The sequence below is a fragment of the Plectropomus leopardus genome, chromosome 11, assembly GCF_026936395.1.
Source record: "Plectropomus leopardus strain MGB_pleo_1.0 chromosome 11, ASM2693639v1, whole genome shotgun sequence".
NCBI lineage: Eukaryota > Metazoa > Chordata > Actinopteri > Perciformes > Serranidae > Plectropomus > Plectropomus leopardus.
This window is the reverse complement of record NC_142186.1, coordinates 37,228,615-37,245,135: the sequence shown is the minus strand read 5'-3', so window position 1 is coordinate 37,245,135 and position 16,521 is coordinate 37,228,615. Positions and strand designations below refer to the sequence as shown.

Below are 16,521 nucleotides of genomic sequence, written 5' to 3'. Positions count from 1 at the left end.
CATGGTGTTTTTGGACGTTTGCAACTTTCTATGCTACGGCGTGTCTTGCCAGGCTATTTATCCTGGTTTTCAATGATTTTCAGCTGTTTTTGGGACATGTCATTTTTTGACATTTTTGCTTTTTGCTTTACTATAGCCTTGCTTTTTGGGTCATTTTTGGACATGCGAAATTATAGTGTTTTTGGACGTGTTTTGCAACTTTCTATGCTACGCCGTGTGTAGACACGCTATTTAATGGTGTTCTCAGATGTTTTTAGCTGTTTTTGGGATGTGTCATTTTTGACATTTTTGCCACACTATTGCCTTGCATTTTGTTTTGGTTTTTTTGGCATTCTGTAAATGCATATGATATGAATAACCAAATAGCCACAGCCTAGATTATGAACCAGCAGCAGCAGCCATCTGAGCTAACAGTGACAGGAAACAACATGTGAAGGGATGGAAACTCCCTGGTAGCTGGAGAGGGAAGCTTCTATCTAAACATGACACCCCATGAAGAGCAACGAGGTGATTTCTATCCAAATATGACACCCCATAAACAACAGCAGAAAACTTCTTCTCAAACAACTCACCCTACAGACAGCCAATGAGGAGAGACGGAGAATGGATAGAGTGTCAACGCGACGGACCTCCGGATAAAAAGGAACAAAATATCACTGTGTGTGCTTTATGGGGCTTTATGTGCTTGTGTGCCACTGCTTAATCTTGCCGAGACCTTGTGTTAGACTGTATACTTAGCACCTGTAAAAGACAGCGGGGCTAATGTCAGTTTTGATTTACGCTTCTGAATTTTATCTTTGAATAAAGCCTGCCTTGAGCAGTTTTAACGTTTGTCTACCATCTCTGGGTGTTCGTCTTTTTATCCCTCTGAGAATCTGATGAGAGGCTAAAAAGACAAGACAAGTCAAAAAAGAAACAGGTTTTTGGATAAAATTGAACTTTCAGTCTGCAAAAATCTCACAAAAACCATGGGAGGATAATACCAGAGTTACTCCCAGAATAACTCTGGTATTATTATGCCTTACTATAGCCTGGTTTTTGGGTCATAGTTTAGACATGCCGTTTTATGGAGATTTTGTCCTTCTTTGCAACTTTCGATACTTTGGTGTGTCTCGTCACGCTATTTTATGTGGTTTTCAGCTGTTTTTGTAGAACGTTTTTGCAACTTTCTCTGCGACGATGGGTGTAGACACGCAATTTAATATAGTTTTCAACTGTTTTCAGCTGTTTTTGGGACGTCATTTTTTGACATTTTTGCCTTTTGCCTTACTATAGCCTTGCTTTTGGGGTCACTTTTTGGACGTGCCAAATTATGTTTTTTTTAGGACGTTTTTGCAACTTTCTCTGCTACGGCGTCTGTAGACATGCAATTTAATATAGTTTTCAACTGTTTTCAGCTGTTTTTGGGACATGTCATTTTTTGAAATTTTTGCTGTTTACCTTACTATAGCCTTGGTTTTTGGGTCACTTTTTGGACGTGCCAAATTATGGCGTTTTTGGACGTTTTTTGCAACTTTCTCTGCTACGGCGTGTGTAGACATGCCATTTAATGTGGCTTTCAACTGTTTTCAGCTGTTTTTGGGACATGTCATTTTTTGACATTTTTGCCGTTTGCCTTACTATAGCCTTGCTTTTTGGGTCTTGTTTTCGACGTGCCAAATTATGGTGTTTTTGGACGTTTTTGCAACTTTCTATGCTAGGGCATGTCTCGTCACGCTATTTAATGTAGTTTTCAACTGTTTTCAACTGTTTTTAGGACATGTCATTTTTTGACATTTTTGCCTTTTGCCTTACTATAGCCTTGCTTTTTGGGTCACTTTTTGGACGTGCCAAATTATGGTGCTTTAGGACGTTTTTGCAACTTCCTCTGCTACGGCGTGTGTAGACACACTATTTAATATAGTTTTCAACTATTTTTAGCTGTTTTTAAGACATGTCATTTTTTGACATTTTTGCCTTTTGCCTTACTATAGCCTTGCTTTTGGGGTCATTTTTCGGACATGCGAAATTATGGTGTTTTCGGACGTTTTTGCAACTTTCTATGCTACGGCGTGTGTAGACATGCAATTTAATATAGTTTTCAACTGTTTTTAGCTGTTTTTGGGACATGTCATTTTTTGACATTTTTGCCTTTTGCCTTACTATAGCCTTGCTTTTGGGGTCATTTCTAAGACATGCCAAATTATGGTGTTTTAGGACATTTTTGAAACTTTCTACTCTACAACCTGTGTAGACAAACCATTTAATGTGGTTTTCAACTGTTTTCAGCTGATTTTGGGACATGTCATTTTTTGACATTTTTGCCTTTTGCCTTACTATAGCCTTGCTTTTGGGGTCACTTTTTCGGACGTGCCAAATTATGTTTTTTTAGAACGTTTTTGCAACTTTCTCTGACACGACGGGTGTAGACAAGCCAATTAATGTGGTTTTCAACTGTTTTCAGCTGATTTTGGGACATGTCATTTTTTGACATTTTTGCCTTTTGCCTTACTATAGCCTTGCTTTTTGGGTCATTTTTCGGACATGCCAAATTATGGTGTTTTAGGACGCTTTTGCAACTTCCTCTGCTACGGCGTGTGTAGACACACTATTTAATATAGTTTTCAACTATTTTTAGCTGTTTTTAAGACATGTCATTTTTTGACATTTTTGCCTTTTGCCTTACTATAGCCTTGCTTTTGGGGTCATTTCTAAGACATGCCAAATTATGGTGTTTTAGGATATTTTTGAAACTTTCTACTCTACAACCTGTGTAGACAAACCATTTAATGTAGTTTTCAACTGTTTTCAGCTGTTTTTGGGACATGTCATTTTTTGACATTTTTGCCTTTTGCCTTACTATAGCCTTGCTTTTTGGGTCATTTTTTGGACGTGCCAAATTATGGTGTTTTAGGACGTTTTTGCAACTTTTTATGGTACAGCGTGCGTAGACACGCCATTTCATGTGGTTTTCAACTGTTTTCAGCTGTTTTTGGGACATGTAATTTTTGGACATTTTTGCCTTTTGCCTTACTATAGCCTTGCTTTTGGGGTCATTTTTTGGACGTGCCAAATTATGGTGTTTTAGGACGTTTTTGCAACTTTTTATGGTACAGCGTGCGTAGACACGCCATTTCATGTGGTTTTCAACTGTTTTCAGCTGTTTTTGGGACATGTAATTTTGGACATTTTGCCTTTTGCCTTACTATAGCCTTTGCTTTTGGGGTCATTTTTCGGACATGCGAAATTATGGTGTTTTCGGACATTTTTGCAACGTTCTCTGCTACGGCGTGTGTAGACACGCTATTTAATATAGTTTTCAACTATTTTCAGCTGTTTTTGGAACATGTCATTTTTTGACATTTTTGCCTTTTGCCTTACTATAGCCTTGCTTTTGGGGTCATTTTTTGGACGTGCCAAATTATGGTGTTTTAGGACGTTTTTGCAACTTTTTCTGCTACGGCGTGCGTAGACACACCATTTTATGTGGTTTTCAACTGTTTTCAGCTGTTTTTGGGACATGTCATTTTTTGACATTTTTACCTTTTGCCTTACTATAGCCTTGCTTTTTGGGTCATTTTTCGGACGTGCCAAATTATGTTTTTTTAGGACGTTTTTGCAACTTTCTCTGCTACGATGGGTGTAGACACGCTATTTAATATAGTTTTCAACTATTTGTAGCTGTTTTTGGGACATGTCATTTTTTGACATTTTTGTCTTTTGCCTTACTATAGCCTTGCTTTTGGGGTGATTTCTCGGACATGCCAAATTATGGTGTTTTAGAACGTTTTTGCAACTTTCTATGCTACGGCGTGTGTAGACAAGCCATTTCATGTGGTTTTCAACTGTTTTCAGCTGATTTTGGGACATGTCATTTTTTGACATTTTTGCCTTTTGCCTTACTATAGCCTTGCTTTTTGGGTCATTTTTCGGACATGCCAAATTATGGTGTTTTCGGACGTTTTTGCAACTTCCTCTGCTACGGCGTGTGTAGACACGCTATTTAATATAGTTTTCAACTATTTTTAGCTGTTATTAAGACATGTCATTTTTTGACATTTTGCCTTTTGCCTTACTATAGCCTTGCTTTTGGGGTCATTTCTAAGACATGCCAAATTATGGTGTTTTAGGATATTTTTGAAACTTTCTACTCTACAACCTGTGTAGACAAACCATTTAATGTAGTTTTCAACTGTTTTCAGCTGTTTTTGGGACATGTCATTTTTTGACATTTTTGCCTTTTGCCTTACTATAGCCTTGCTTTTTGGGTCATTTTTCGGACGTGCCAAATTATGTTTTTTTAGGACGTTTTTGCAACTTTCTCTGCTACGATGGGTGTAGACACGCTATTTAATATAGTTTTCAACTATTTGTAGCTGTTTTTGGGACATGTCATTTTTGACATTTTTGCCTTTTGCCTTACTATAGCCTTGCTTTTGGGGTTATTTTTTGGACATGCCAAATTATGGTGTTTTAGGACATTTTTGCAACTTTCTACTCTACGACCTGTGTAGACAAGCCATTTAATGTGGTTTTCAACTGTTTTCAGCTGTTTTTGGGACATGTCATTTTTTGACATTTTTGCCTTTTGCCTTACTATAGCCTTGCTTTTGGGGTCACTTTTTGGACGTGCCAAATTATGGCGTTTTTGGACGTTTTTTGCAACTTTCTCTGCTACGGCGTGTGTAGACACGCTATTTAATATAGTTTTCAACTATTTGTAGCTGTTTTTGGGACATGTCATTTTTTGACATTTTTGCCTTTTGCCTTACTATAGCCTTGCTGTTGGGGTCACTTTTTGGATGTGCCAAATTATGGTGTTTTCGGACGTTTTTGCAACTTTCTATGCTACGGCGTGTGTAGACATGCAATTTAATATAGTTTTCAACTGTTTTCAGCTGTTTTTGGGACATGTCATTTTTTGACATTTTTACCTTTTGCCTTACTATAGCCTTGCTGTTGGGGTCACTTTTTGACATGCCAAATTATGGTGTTTTAGGACGCTTTTGCAACTTTTTTTATGGTACGTGCGTAGACACGCCATTTCATGTGGTTTTCAACTGTTTTCAGCTGTTTTTGGGACATGTAATTTTTGGACATTTTTGCCTTTTGCCTTACTATAGCCTTGCTTTTGGGGTCATTTTTCGGACATGCGAAATTATGGTGTTTTCGGACATTTTTGCAACGTTCTCTGCTACGGCGTGTGTAGACACGCTATTTAATATAGTTTTCAACTATTTTCAGCTGTTTTTGGAACATGTCATTTTTTGACATTTTTGCCTTTTGCCTTACTATAGCCTTGCTGTTGGGGTCACTTTTTGGATGTGCCAAATTATGGTGTTTAAGGACGTTTTTGCAACTTTTTCTGCTACGGCGTGCGTAGACACACCATTTTATGTGGTTTTCAACTGTTTTCAGCTGTTTTTGGGACATGTCATTTTTGACATTTTACCTTTTGCCTTACTATAGCCTTGCTTTTGGGTCATTTTTCGGACGTGCCAAATTATGTTTTTTAGGACGTTTTGCAACTTTCTCTGCTACGATGGGTGTAGACACGCTTATTTAATATAGTTTTCAACTATTTGTAGCTGTTTTTGGGACATGTCATTTTTTGACATTTTTGTCTTTTGCCTTACTATAGCCTTGCTTTTGGGGTGATTTCTCGGACATGCCAAATTATGGTGTTTTCGGACGTTTTTGCAACTTTCTCTGCTACGGCGTGTGTAGACACGCAATTTCATGTGGTTTTCAACTATTTTTAGCTGATTTTGGGACATGTCATTTTTTGACATTTTTGCCTTTTGCCTTACTATAGCCTTGCTTTTTGGGTCATTTTTCGGACATGCCAAATTATGGTGTTTTAGGACGTTTTTGCAACTTCCTCTGCTACGGCGTGTGTAGACACACTATTTAATATAGTTTTCAACTATTTTTAGCTGTTTTTAAGACATGTCATTTTTTGACATTTTTGCCTTTTGCCTTACTATAGCCTTGCTTTTGGGGTCATTTCTAAGACATGCCAAATTATGGTGTTTTAGGACATTTTTGCAACTTTCTACTCTACAACCTGTGTAGACAAACCATTTAATGTAGTTTTCAACTGTTTTCAGCTGTTTTTGGGACATGTCATTTTTGACATTTTGCCTTTTGCCTTACTATAGCCTTGCTTTTTGGGTCATTTTTCGGACGTGCCAAATTATGTTTTTTTAGGACGTTTTTGCAACTTTCTCTGCTACGATGGGTGTAGACACGCTATTTAATATAGTTTTCAACTATTTGTAGCTGTTTTTGGGACATGTCATTTTTTGACATTTTTGCCTTTTGCCTTACTATAGCCTTGCTTTTGGGGTTATTTTTTGGACATGCCAAATTATGGTGTTTTAGGACATTTTTGCAACTTTCTACTCTACGACCTGTGTAGACAAGCCATTTAATGTGGTTTTCAACTGTTTTCAGCTGTTTTTGGGACATGTCATTTTTTGACATTTTTGCCTTTTGCCTTACTATAGCCTTGCTTTTGGGGTCACTTTTTGGACGTGCCAAATTATGGCGTTTTTGGACGTTTTTTGCAACTTTCTCTGCTACGGCGTGTGTAGACACGCAATTTAATATAGTTTTCAACTGTTTTCAGCTGTTTTTGGGACATGTCATTTTTTGACATTTTTGCCTTTTGCCTTACTATAGCCTTGCTGTTGGGGTCACTTTTTGGATGTGCCAAATTATGGTGTTTTCGGACGTTTTTGCAACTTTCTATGCTACGGCGTGTGTAGACATGCAATTTAATATAGTTTTCAACTGTTTTTAGCTGTTTTTGGGACATGTCATTTTTTGACATTTTTGCCTTTTGCCTTACTATAGCCTTGCTTTTGGGGTCATTTCTAAGACATGCCAAATTATGGTGTTTTAGGACATTTTTGAAACTTTCTACTCTACAACCTGTGTAGACAAACCATTTAATGTGGTTTTCAACTGTTTTCAGCTGTTTTTGGGACATGTCATTTTTTGACATTTTTGCCTTTGCCTTACTATAGCCTTGCTTTTGGGGTCACTTTTTCGGACGTGCCAAATTATGTTTTTTTAGGACGTTTTTGCAACTTTCTCTGCTACGATGGGTGTAGACACGCAATTTAATATAGTTTTCAACTATTTGTAGCTGTTTTTGGGACATGTCATTTTTTGACATTTTTGCCTTTTGCCTTACTATAGCCTTGCTTTTTGGGTCATTTTTCGGACGTGCCAAATTATGTTTTTTTAGAACGTTTTTGCAACTTTCTCTGACACGACGGGTGTAGACAAGCCAATTAATGTGGTTTTCAACTGTTTTCAGCTGATTTTGGGACATGTCATTTTTTGACATTTTTGCCTTTTGCCTTACTATAGCCTTGCTTTTGGGGTCATTTTTTGGACATGCAAAATTATGGTGTTTTCGGACGTTTTTGCAACTTTCTATGCTACGGCGTGTGTAGACAAGCCATTTAATGTGGTTTTAAACTATTTTTAGCTGTTTTTAAGTCATGTTATTTTTTGACATTTTTGCCTTTTGCCTTACTATAGCCTTGCTTTTTGGGTGATTTCTCGGACATGCCAAATTATGGTGTTTTTGTCCGTTTTTGCAACTTTCTATGCTACGGCATGTATAGGCACGCTATTTAATGTGGTTTTCAACTGTTTTCAGCTGATTTTGGGACATGTCATTTTTTGACATTTTTGCTGTTTACCTTACTATAGCCTTGCTTTTTGGGTTACTTTTTCGACGTGCCAAATTATGGTGTTTTAGGATGTTTTTTGCAACTTTCTATGCTACAGCGTGCGTAGACACACCATTTAATGTGGTTTTCAGCTGTTTTCAGCTGTTTTTGGAACATGTCATTTTTTGACATTTTTGCCTTTTGCCTTACTATAGCCTTGCTTTTTGGGTCATTTCTCAGACATGCCAAATTATGGTGTTTTAGGACATTTTTGCAACTTTCTACTCTACGACCTGTGTAGACAAGCCATTTAATGTGGTTTTCAACTGTTTTCAGCTGATTTTGGGACACGTCATTTTTTGCCATTTTTGTCTTTTGCCTTACTATAGCCTTGCTTTTGGGGTTATTTTTTGGACGTGCCAAATTATGTTTTTTTTAGGACGTTTTTGCAACTTTCTCTGACACGACAGGTGTAGACACGCTATTTAATATAGTTTTCAACAGTTTTCAGCTGTTTTTGGGACATGTCATTTTTTGACATTTTTGCCTTTTGCCTTACTATAGCCTTGCTTTTGGGGTCATTTCTAAGACATGCCAAATTATGGTGTTTTTGGACATTTTTGACACTTTCTACTAAACTACCTGTGTAGACAAGCCATTTAATGTGGTTTTCAACTGTTTTCAGCTGATTTTGGGACATGTCATTTTTTGACATTTTTGCCTTTTGCCTTACTATAGCCTTGCTTTTGGGGTCACTTTTTCGGACGTGCCAAATTATGTTTTTTTAGGACGTTTTTGCAACTTTCTCTGCTACGATGGGTGTAGACACGCTATTTAATATAGTTTTCAACTATTTGTAGCTGTTTTTGGGACATGTCATTTTTTGACATTTTTGTCTTTTGCCTTACTATAGCCTTGCTTTTTGGGTCATTTTTCGGACATGCCAAATTATGGTGTTTTTGGACGTTTTTGCAACTTTCTACTCTACGACCTGTGTAGACAAGCCATTTAATGTGGTTTTCAACTGTTTTTAGCTGTTTTTGGGACGTGTCATTTTTTGACATTTTTGCCTTTTGCCTTACTATAGCCTTGCTTTTTGGGTCATTTCTCAGACATGCCAAACCATGGTGTTTTTGGACGTTTGCAACTTTCTATGCTACGGCGTGTCTTGCCAGGCTATTTATCCTGGTTTTCAATGATTTTCAGCTGTTTTTGGGACATGTCATTTTTTGACATTTTTGCTTTTTGCTTTACTATAGCCTTGCTTTTTGGGTCATTTTTCGGACATGCGAAATTATAGTGTTTTTGGACGTGTTTTGCAACTTTCTATGCTACGCCGTGTGTAGACACGCTATTTAATGGTGTTCTCAGATGTTTTTAGCTGTTTTTGGGATGTGTCATTTTTGACATTTTTGCCACACTATTGCCTTGCATTTTGTTTTGGTTTTTTTGGCATTCTGTAAATGCATATGATATGAATAACCAAATAGCCACAGCCTAGATTATGAACCAGCAGCAGCAGCCATCTGAGCTAACAGTGACAGGAAACAACATGTGAAGGGATGGAAACTCCCTGGTAGCTGGAGAGGGAAGCTTCTATCTAAACATGACACCCCATGAAGAGCAACGAGGTGATTTCTATCCAAATATGACACCCCATAAACAACAGCAGAAAACTTCTTCTCAAACAACTCACCCTACAGACAGCCAATGAGGAGAGACGGAGAATGGATAGAGTGTCAACGCGACGGACCTCCGGATAAAAAGGAACAAAATATCACTGTGTGTGCTTTATGGGGCTTTATGTGCTTGTGTGCCACTGCTTAATCTTGCCGAGACCTTGTGTTAGATACCTTGTGTTAATATGGCATGTCGAAAAAAGGACCCAAAAAACAAGGCTATAGTATGGCAAAAAATGTCAAAAAGTGATGTCCCAAAAACAGCTGGAAACAAAATAGTGTGCAGAGACACACCTTAGCAAAGAAAATGGGCCAAAAACACCATAATTTGAAATGCTGAATAAAGCTTTTTTCAGCTTTTTTATGATGTCATATTTTTCCATTTTTCAACATATGATACTTATGAAAACATATGATACTTCAACGAAAAAGTCATCGCTCTAATATGACATTTTTGACCGTGTTTTCGACATTCTATAGTTGGCCGTTTTTTGACACACTACACTATGAGTTTTTCAACATTTGAAAAGTTGATTGTTTGGACAGTTTGTTTGACAAACAATACTATAATCATTTTAATCATGCTATAAAGTGACTATTTTCGACATTTGGAACAATAACTTGTATGGCATTGTTGTGTATTTGGCATTGTTGACATGCTATACTATGACTTTTTTAACATTTAAAAAGTTGACTTTTTTGACCATTTCTTCAATGCACAATACTATAATCATCTTCAGACCGCTATACTATTACTTTTTTGACTTTTGGAACAATTGCTTTTTTGGCTGTTTTTTCGACAAACTATACCATGACTTTTTCAACATTTGAAAAGTTGACTTTTGAGACCACTTGTTCAGTGACCAATACTTTAAACATCTTAAACATGCTTTACTATGACTTTTTTCAAGTTTTGGAACAATTAATTTTTCGACCATTTTTTCAACATGCTATAGTAACATACTACACTATGTGTTTTTCAACATTTGAAATGTTGACTTTTTTGACTTATTTCAACATTTCATAATATTATCGTCCTCAGCATGCTATTGGTTGATTGAAGATACTTTATTATTCCTCGTAGGGAAATTTTACTGTCAGCTGATAACTGGAATCTGACATAAAAACACACAAACATATTGGCTAGGCATTGACAGACCACTAGGAAACATAGAAACATTAAAACTACATAGGAAATAATTAAGGCGTTGCTTAACTGAAGAGGACCTGGAGGAGGGCTAAAAGACAGTCCAGTCATATTGCACAGATCCAAGCTATATGTCAACCACATTGCACTGTCCACAGCATACTGCACAGTCCCTCTGGGTGCTCTCATAGAGCTGCCCTGAGCCACCCTTCATCTCTAGCACTCCCTCGTCCCTGAGGGGAGGAGCTGTAGAGCCTGATCGCTCTGGGGATGAAAGATTTTCTCCTTCTGTCTGTTGTGCAAATTTGTGATAGTAGCCTGCCGCTGACCACACTTCACTGCCTCGCGATAACCACGTGCAGAGGACGCCCTTCATTGTCCATAAAGTTCTGCAGTGTGCTGTGTGTCCTTTTCTCTGAGACCAACCAGCGAGCCCGCCCGTTTCACCAGCTTGTCCAGTCTCTGTGCGTCCTTCTTTTTGATGTTGCCAGCCCAGCACGCAACCGCGTAGAACAGCATCCTGGCAACCGCTGGCAAATAAAACAGCTGCAGGACTTTCCTGCAGATGTTAAAAGAGCGTAGCCTCCGTAGGCTGCAGAGCCGACTCCGCTTCCTCTTGTGCAGGTCGCTTACACAGTCCGACCAGTCCAGGTTGTAAAGCTGCAGGCCAAGGTCTTGTAGGAATTAACCATCTCCACATTGGTCCCTTCAGTGGAGATCGGTCGGGACAGTCGGGCAGACCGACGATGGAGATCACAATTTCCTTGGTCTTTGTCGTGTTCGGCTGCAATCTGTTGGACCGGCACCACGCGGCAAAATCCCTCACCAGACCCCTGTGCTCATCCTCCTGACCCCCCGCACACACCGCATCATGACCGTGTCGTCAGAGTACTTCTGTAAATCACACGTGGCGCTGTCGTTCTGAAAGTCAGAGGTGTGGAGTGTAAAGAGCACAGGAGAGAGCACCTGTGGAGCACCTGTGTTACTGACCACAGTCTCAGATTAACAGTTCCCTAAAATGACGTGCTGTGGTCCGTCAGTCAGGACACCAGGTACGGGTCCACTTGCATCCCGTCCAGCTTGTCACACAGCAAGGAGGGCTGGATGGTTTTAAAGGCACTGGAGAAATTTTAGAAAATGATTCTCACAGTGCAGCCCCCCGTGCAAAGGTGGGAGCAGACGCGGTGCAGGAGGCTGATGATGGCATCCTAAACGCCCACCTTCTCCCAGCAGACAAACTGCAACGGGTCCTGCTCATGCTGCACCTGGGATCTGAGTATGTGGAGGATCAGCCGCTCAATGGTCTTCATCACATGTGATGTTAGAGCGACTGGCCTGAAGTCACTGAGCCCACCTGGACGCCCCTTTGGAATAATAAAGCAGGATGTTTTCCGTAGCGTTGGTACCTTCCTCTGTCTCAAGCTGAGGTTGAAGTTGTGCAGCAGGGGGTCCCCAAGCTCAGCAGCTTTGGACACACTCTGGTGGGCCAGCTGCCTTCCTGGGCTTCAGTCTCCTCAGCTCTCTCCTGACCTGATCAGCAGTGATGTGGGGAGGGGGTTGATGGGAGGCTGCTACATTGGTGGTAGTCGCAGCCGCACCAGCCGGGTCAGAGGTGCCCTGAAGAGGAGGCTTTAAAGGACTGAGGGGGTGATGGTGTACTCACGTGCCGATAGCTGTCGCAGCAGGAGCAGCTGCGGCGGTGGCCGTCGCAGCAGTAGCAGTGGTGGTTGTCATAGCGGCAGCATCGGTGATTAATTATTTTAGCAGCGGCAGCGGTGGTGGTGAAGAGGAGGCAGCCGGGGCTGGAAAGTCAAATCGGTTGAAAAAGAGATTAAACTCTCCACATCACCCTCTAATGAGCAGGCCGTCGGCCCGCAGTGGACCGTAAAGACAAACTTCGATGGCTTGTAAAAAACTCTCTGGGCAGCTATTAGTAGACGGAGAATCACCGCAAATGGCTCGACATCCTGCAGCAGATTGTTTCTTTCGCCGTCACATCAGCATCCGCTACGTTGCTACTGAGCCACGCCTCCGTGAGGCGAAATAAAGTGCATTCTCCATAAGTCTCCTGGCGTCTTACCAGTGCTGTTAGCTTGTCAGTCTTGTTAGGCAGTGAGTTCACGTTTGCAGTTATCACAGACCGGATAGACCGCTTGAGTTTTCGGCGTCTCTCCAGCCGCTTGCTTTTAGCTAAGCTCCTCCTCTATATACTTCCGCCTCACGTCTTCGTGGATCTCGTGTTGAAGCAGCACCTCTCTCGTTTAGGCTGGATTTGGGCACGTGACTGACGACACTTACACGGTCAGCGAGGCTGCCGTTCGGCAGCTTTGATTTTTTGATTTTCGGAACGATGACTTTTTCGCCCATTTTTTCCGACATGTACGACACACTTGAACATGACATTTTTGGACATATTCTTATTACGCACTTTACGATGACTTTTTTTAATGGCATTTTTTTCTGTCTAAATTTTAAATTTCTTTTTAAATGTATTTTAACAAACTACAGTGTGACTTTTGTGACACTTTTTATGACACATACGACTTAATATCATACTATACTATTTCTTTTTTGTCATATTTTGGACGACATACTTTACAATGAATATCTTATTTTATTTTGGACAACATAGTACGCTGTGACTTTGGGCGGAGGGTCCAATCACATCGGAAAAAACAGGAAAATCATTTTGTCTTGATTAGCTTGTTCTGATAATCATAATCAAAAACAAAATGTGTCCAGCCTAAGCAAACTGCACTTCGACTCTTTCAATGATATTATCACCACATTTAATGGGACGTTTTTTTATGACACACTATACTTTCCAACATTTTGTAGCATACTACCTTATGATATGACTTTTTCTTAAATTTAAATGACTTTTTTAATTTGTTTAACAAACCACAGTGTGACTTTTGTGACACTTTTTATGACGCTTACTTATTTTTTTCACAAAATTTTTATGGCACTATTAAAAATAAGAATAAATGCATGATTCCTGCATATACAGCCGGTGCTCATTCAGCCTGCTGCTTTTACGTCCCCAACAAAGCGCCGAAACGCATGTTTGTATCTGAGCGTGAAGCTGCATGAGATGTCAGGTGTGAGTGTTACCGAGTGCGTAGAGGACCTGTCCTGAGGTCAGCTGAGTCAGCTGCACGTCGCCGCTCTGAGCTCCGTGAAGAACTTGTGAAGAGACTCGAGCTGCGATCCTGCTGCCTCCCTGCGAAACGCTCGTCTTCCCCTGGACGCTTCCTGTCCGCCTGATCACGTCTGTCATTGGACACGCAGCAGGATAACCAATCAGATCGAAGGAAAACACGACACATTTCACAATCAACTTATTTTCTACTGAAAACTCAAAAAGGGGAGAGAGGACGTTATCTTTTAAACTAAAAGTGCTAAAATGTTGTTTGTTCTTGTTCTGCACTTTAAAATTCTGGGTTTTTTTTTGTTTCACTTTAATGTATATACATATATATATATATATATATATATATATATATACACATATATATACATGTATTTACACACACACACACACACACACACACACATATATATATATACAGATATATATTCTCTCTAAGCTAGCCCTTTTCTATCAGTTTATTTTGTCCTAAAATTAGTTTGCGGATGGTCGGTCGCCCCTCTGCACGCATGCTGGCTGTGATAATGTGAACTTGTATATTTATCATATTTATCAAATAGTAGTGATGGTCCTTCATGGTAATAGCAAAAAAAAAGCAGCATCAACAAGACAAAATCAATCGATCATTTTCTCTTTTAATGTTTGTAATATGTTACTTTATTAACATGCATCAATAGTGACTCTGGAATTAGTGTTATTTCCAGTGGCAATAATGTTTTTTGCATATTTCCCATTACAGTGTTTTGAAAACGTCTCAGAAACATTGAAACATTTTTCTTTCCAGGTATTAATGTATACATATATATATACACACACACACACACACACACACACACACACGTATGTATGTATAAATATAACATTTATTTTAAATGATTTCAGGTGATCATTTTTCAGGTAAAGACAGAATCAGGTCGCTCTAAATAATGAAAGACAATAAAAAAACATAAACAATAGGTGGAGTGTGTTTTCCTTCGTGTTTTCACACTCGTGTTTCACTCGACGTGACTTCGGTTAAACTGAACTCACCGCTGTCGTCTCCTCCGACGGTCCACACCTGCAGGTCGGAGCTCCGCCCATCGTTTGTCACAACACACCTGCAGCAACGAAAACAGGACGTGAACTGATTTCAATATTCGAATAAAAGTCGAATTAACTGTCTTAATGAACCGTCTCTGCTGGAGCCTTTGTCTCTCCTACTAACAATTATCATCATCTCCGCATTTACGGATTATTTCCTTTATTAAATCCATCAAACGTTTAGTCGAAAACATTAAAGATATTTCATTCAAAAAGATATAAAATATGGAATTATTGACATTCTGACTTCAAAAAAAAGGCCAAACTGATTAATGGAAATGAAAGAAATTGTTACAGATACATTTCCGTTCGATTAGATCATTCATTTTTCGATGACCTGTTTTACTTTTAACACCGACACGAGTTAAAGTGAAAAAATGAACATCAGATATATACCTTCTACTCATTGTTTTAATGACAACAGAAAAACAGTTTTCCAACAATGTTCTCAATGAGGAGCAATGAGGGAAAAAATCTTTTTAAGAAAAAGAAAACATTTTTTGGTTTATTAGTTTGAACATTAAATATCTGCTAAATATCTAACGACTGTATTAACCCAACCAAATATTGCATTGTTTCCATTTACATTTTACACAGTGTCCAAACTTTTTTTAAATTGATGATAGAAATTGACACGTTTCTGTATTTTATATTTGAAATCTGACTTTGGGCAGTTTGAGGGTTAATTTTGAGGGTTAATGGAAACCGCCGACTGAGCGAGTTAAAGACGCTCACAGGGCGAAAACACGGAGACGTGAAAACTAAACGCAGTTGATTCCAGCTGAATCGTTTGTCGCAGACTCGCCTGGTTCCTGGGACGTGACGGAGGCGGCGAACAGGACCGTCAGTGAACACGCCGTGGACAACTTTAAAATCCCTCTCTGCACAGAGACCCTGAACACAACACAGAGGTTAAAGTTCACATCTGGATGTTCATCGAAATAAACCCTGAAGTTCAGACTGATTTTTTACCTTATTTTCATCAGCAAACAGTTTCGGAGGCAACTGCAGCTCCAGAATCTCGTTTTTCACCGGACCGAATCCTGCGACACAAACAGCTGGAAAAACAACGACAGAAACGTTTCATTTGAGTTTAAGCGCATCACTTCCTGTCTGTGTAACAACATCCTCCACGTGACAGACGCACATTTATACAACAGAGCAACACAACATTAAACAGAACCACAGATTTACAGCAAAAGAGTGAAGAGAAAAGATTCTTAAAAAAGGTCAAACTCATTACTAAATGATTTAAGTCATCCTAAAAAAAGCAAAAGTGCAAACAAGAGGGGCAAAGATTAAAAAACCAGAACAAACCAGAACAGACCAGACCAGACCAGACCAGAACAGACCAGAACAGACCAGACCAGAACAGACCAGAACAGACCAGACCAGAACAGACCAGAACAGACCAGACCAGAACAGACCAGACCAGACCAGACCAGACCAGAACAGAACAGAACAGACCAGAACAGACCAGAACAGACCAGACCAGAACAGACCAGACCAGAACAGACCAGAACAGACCAGACCAGACCAGACCAGAACAGAACAGACCAGAACAGACCAGACCAGAACAGACCAGAACAGACCAGACCAGAACAGAACAGAACAGACCAGAACAGACCAGACCAGACCAGAACAGAACAGACCAGAACAGACCAGACCAGAACAGACCAGAACAGAACAGACCAGACCAGACCAGAACAGAACAGAACAGAACAGACCAGAACAGAATAAGCTACTAAATGATTCACCTTTTATAACATAATAACTTATTAAATGATTCACAATTTA

The 16,521-nt window shown here is 39.5% G+C and overlaps 1 protein-coding gene across 1 annotated transcript in view; it reads right to left on the bottom strand.

The window, feature by feature from the left end:
• Nucleotides 1-16,521, bottom strand: part of wdr73 (WD repeat domain 73) — a 53,373-nt gene that overhangs the window by 34,798 nt on the left and 2,054 nt on the right. Inside the window, exons 3-6 of the mRNA XM_088084859.1 lie at nt 15,697-15,782; nt 15,530-15,618; nt 14,674-14,741; nt 13,608-13,766 (exon numbers count right to left, since the gene is read on the bottom strand). Of these exons, the coding sequence (XP_087940985.1) occupies nt 13,608-13,766; nt 14,674-14,741; nt 15,530-15,618; nt 15,697-15,782 (402 nt within the window). The remainder of the gene's footprint in view (nt 1-13,607; nt 13,767-14,673; nt 14,742-15,529; nt 15,619-15,696; nt 15,783-16,521) is intronic.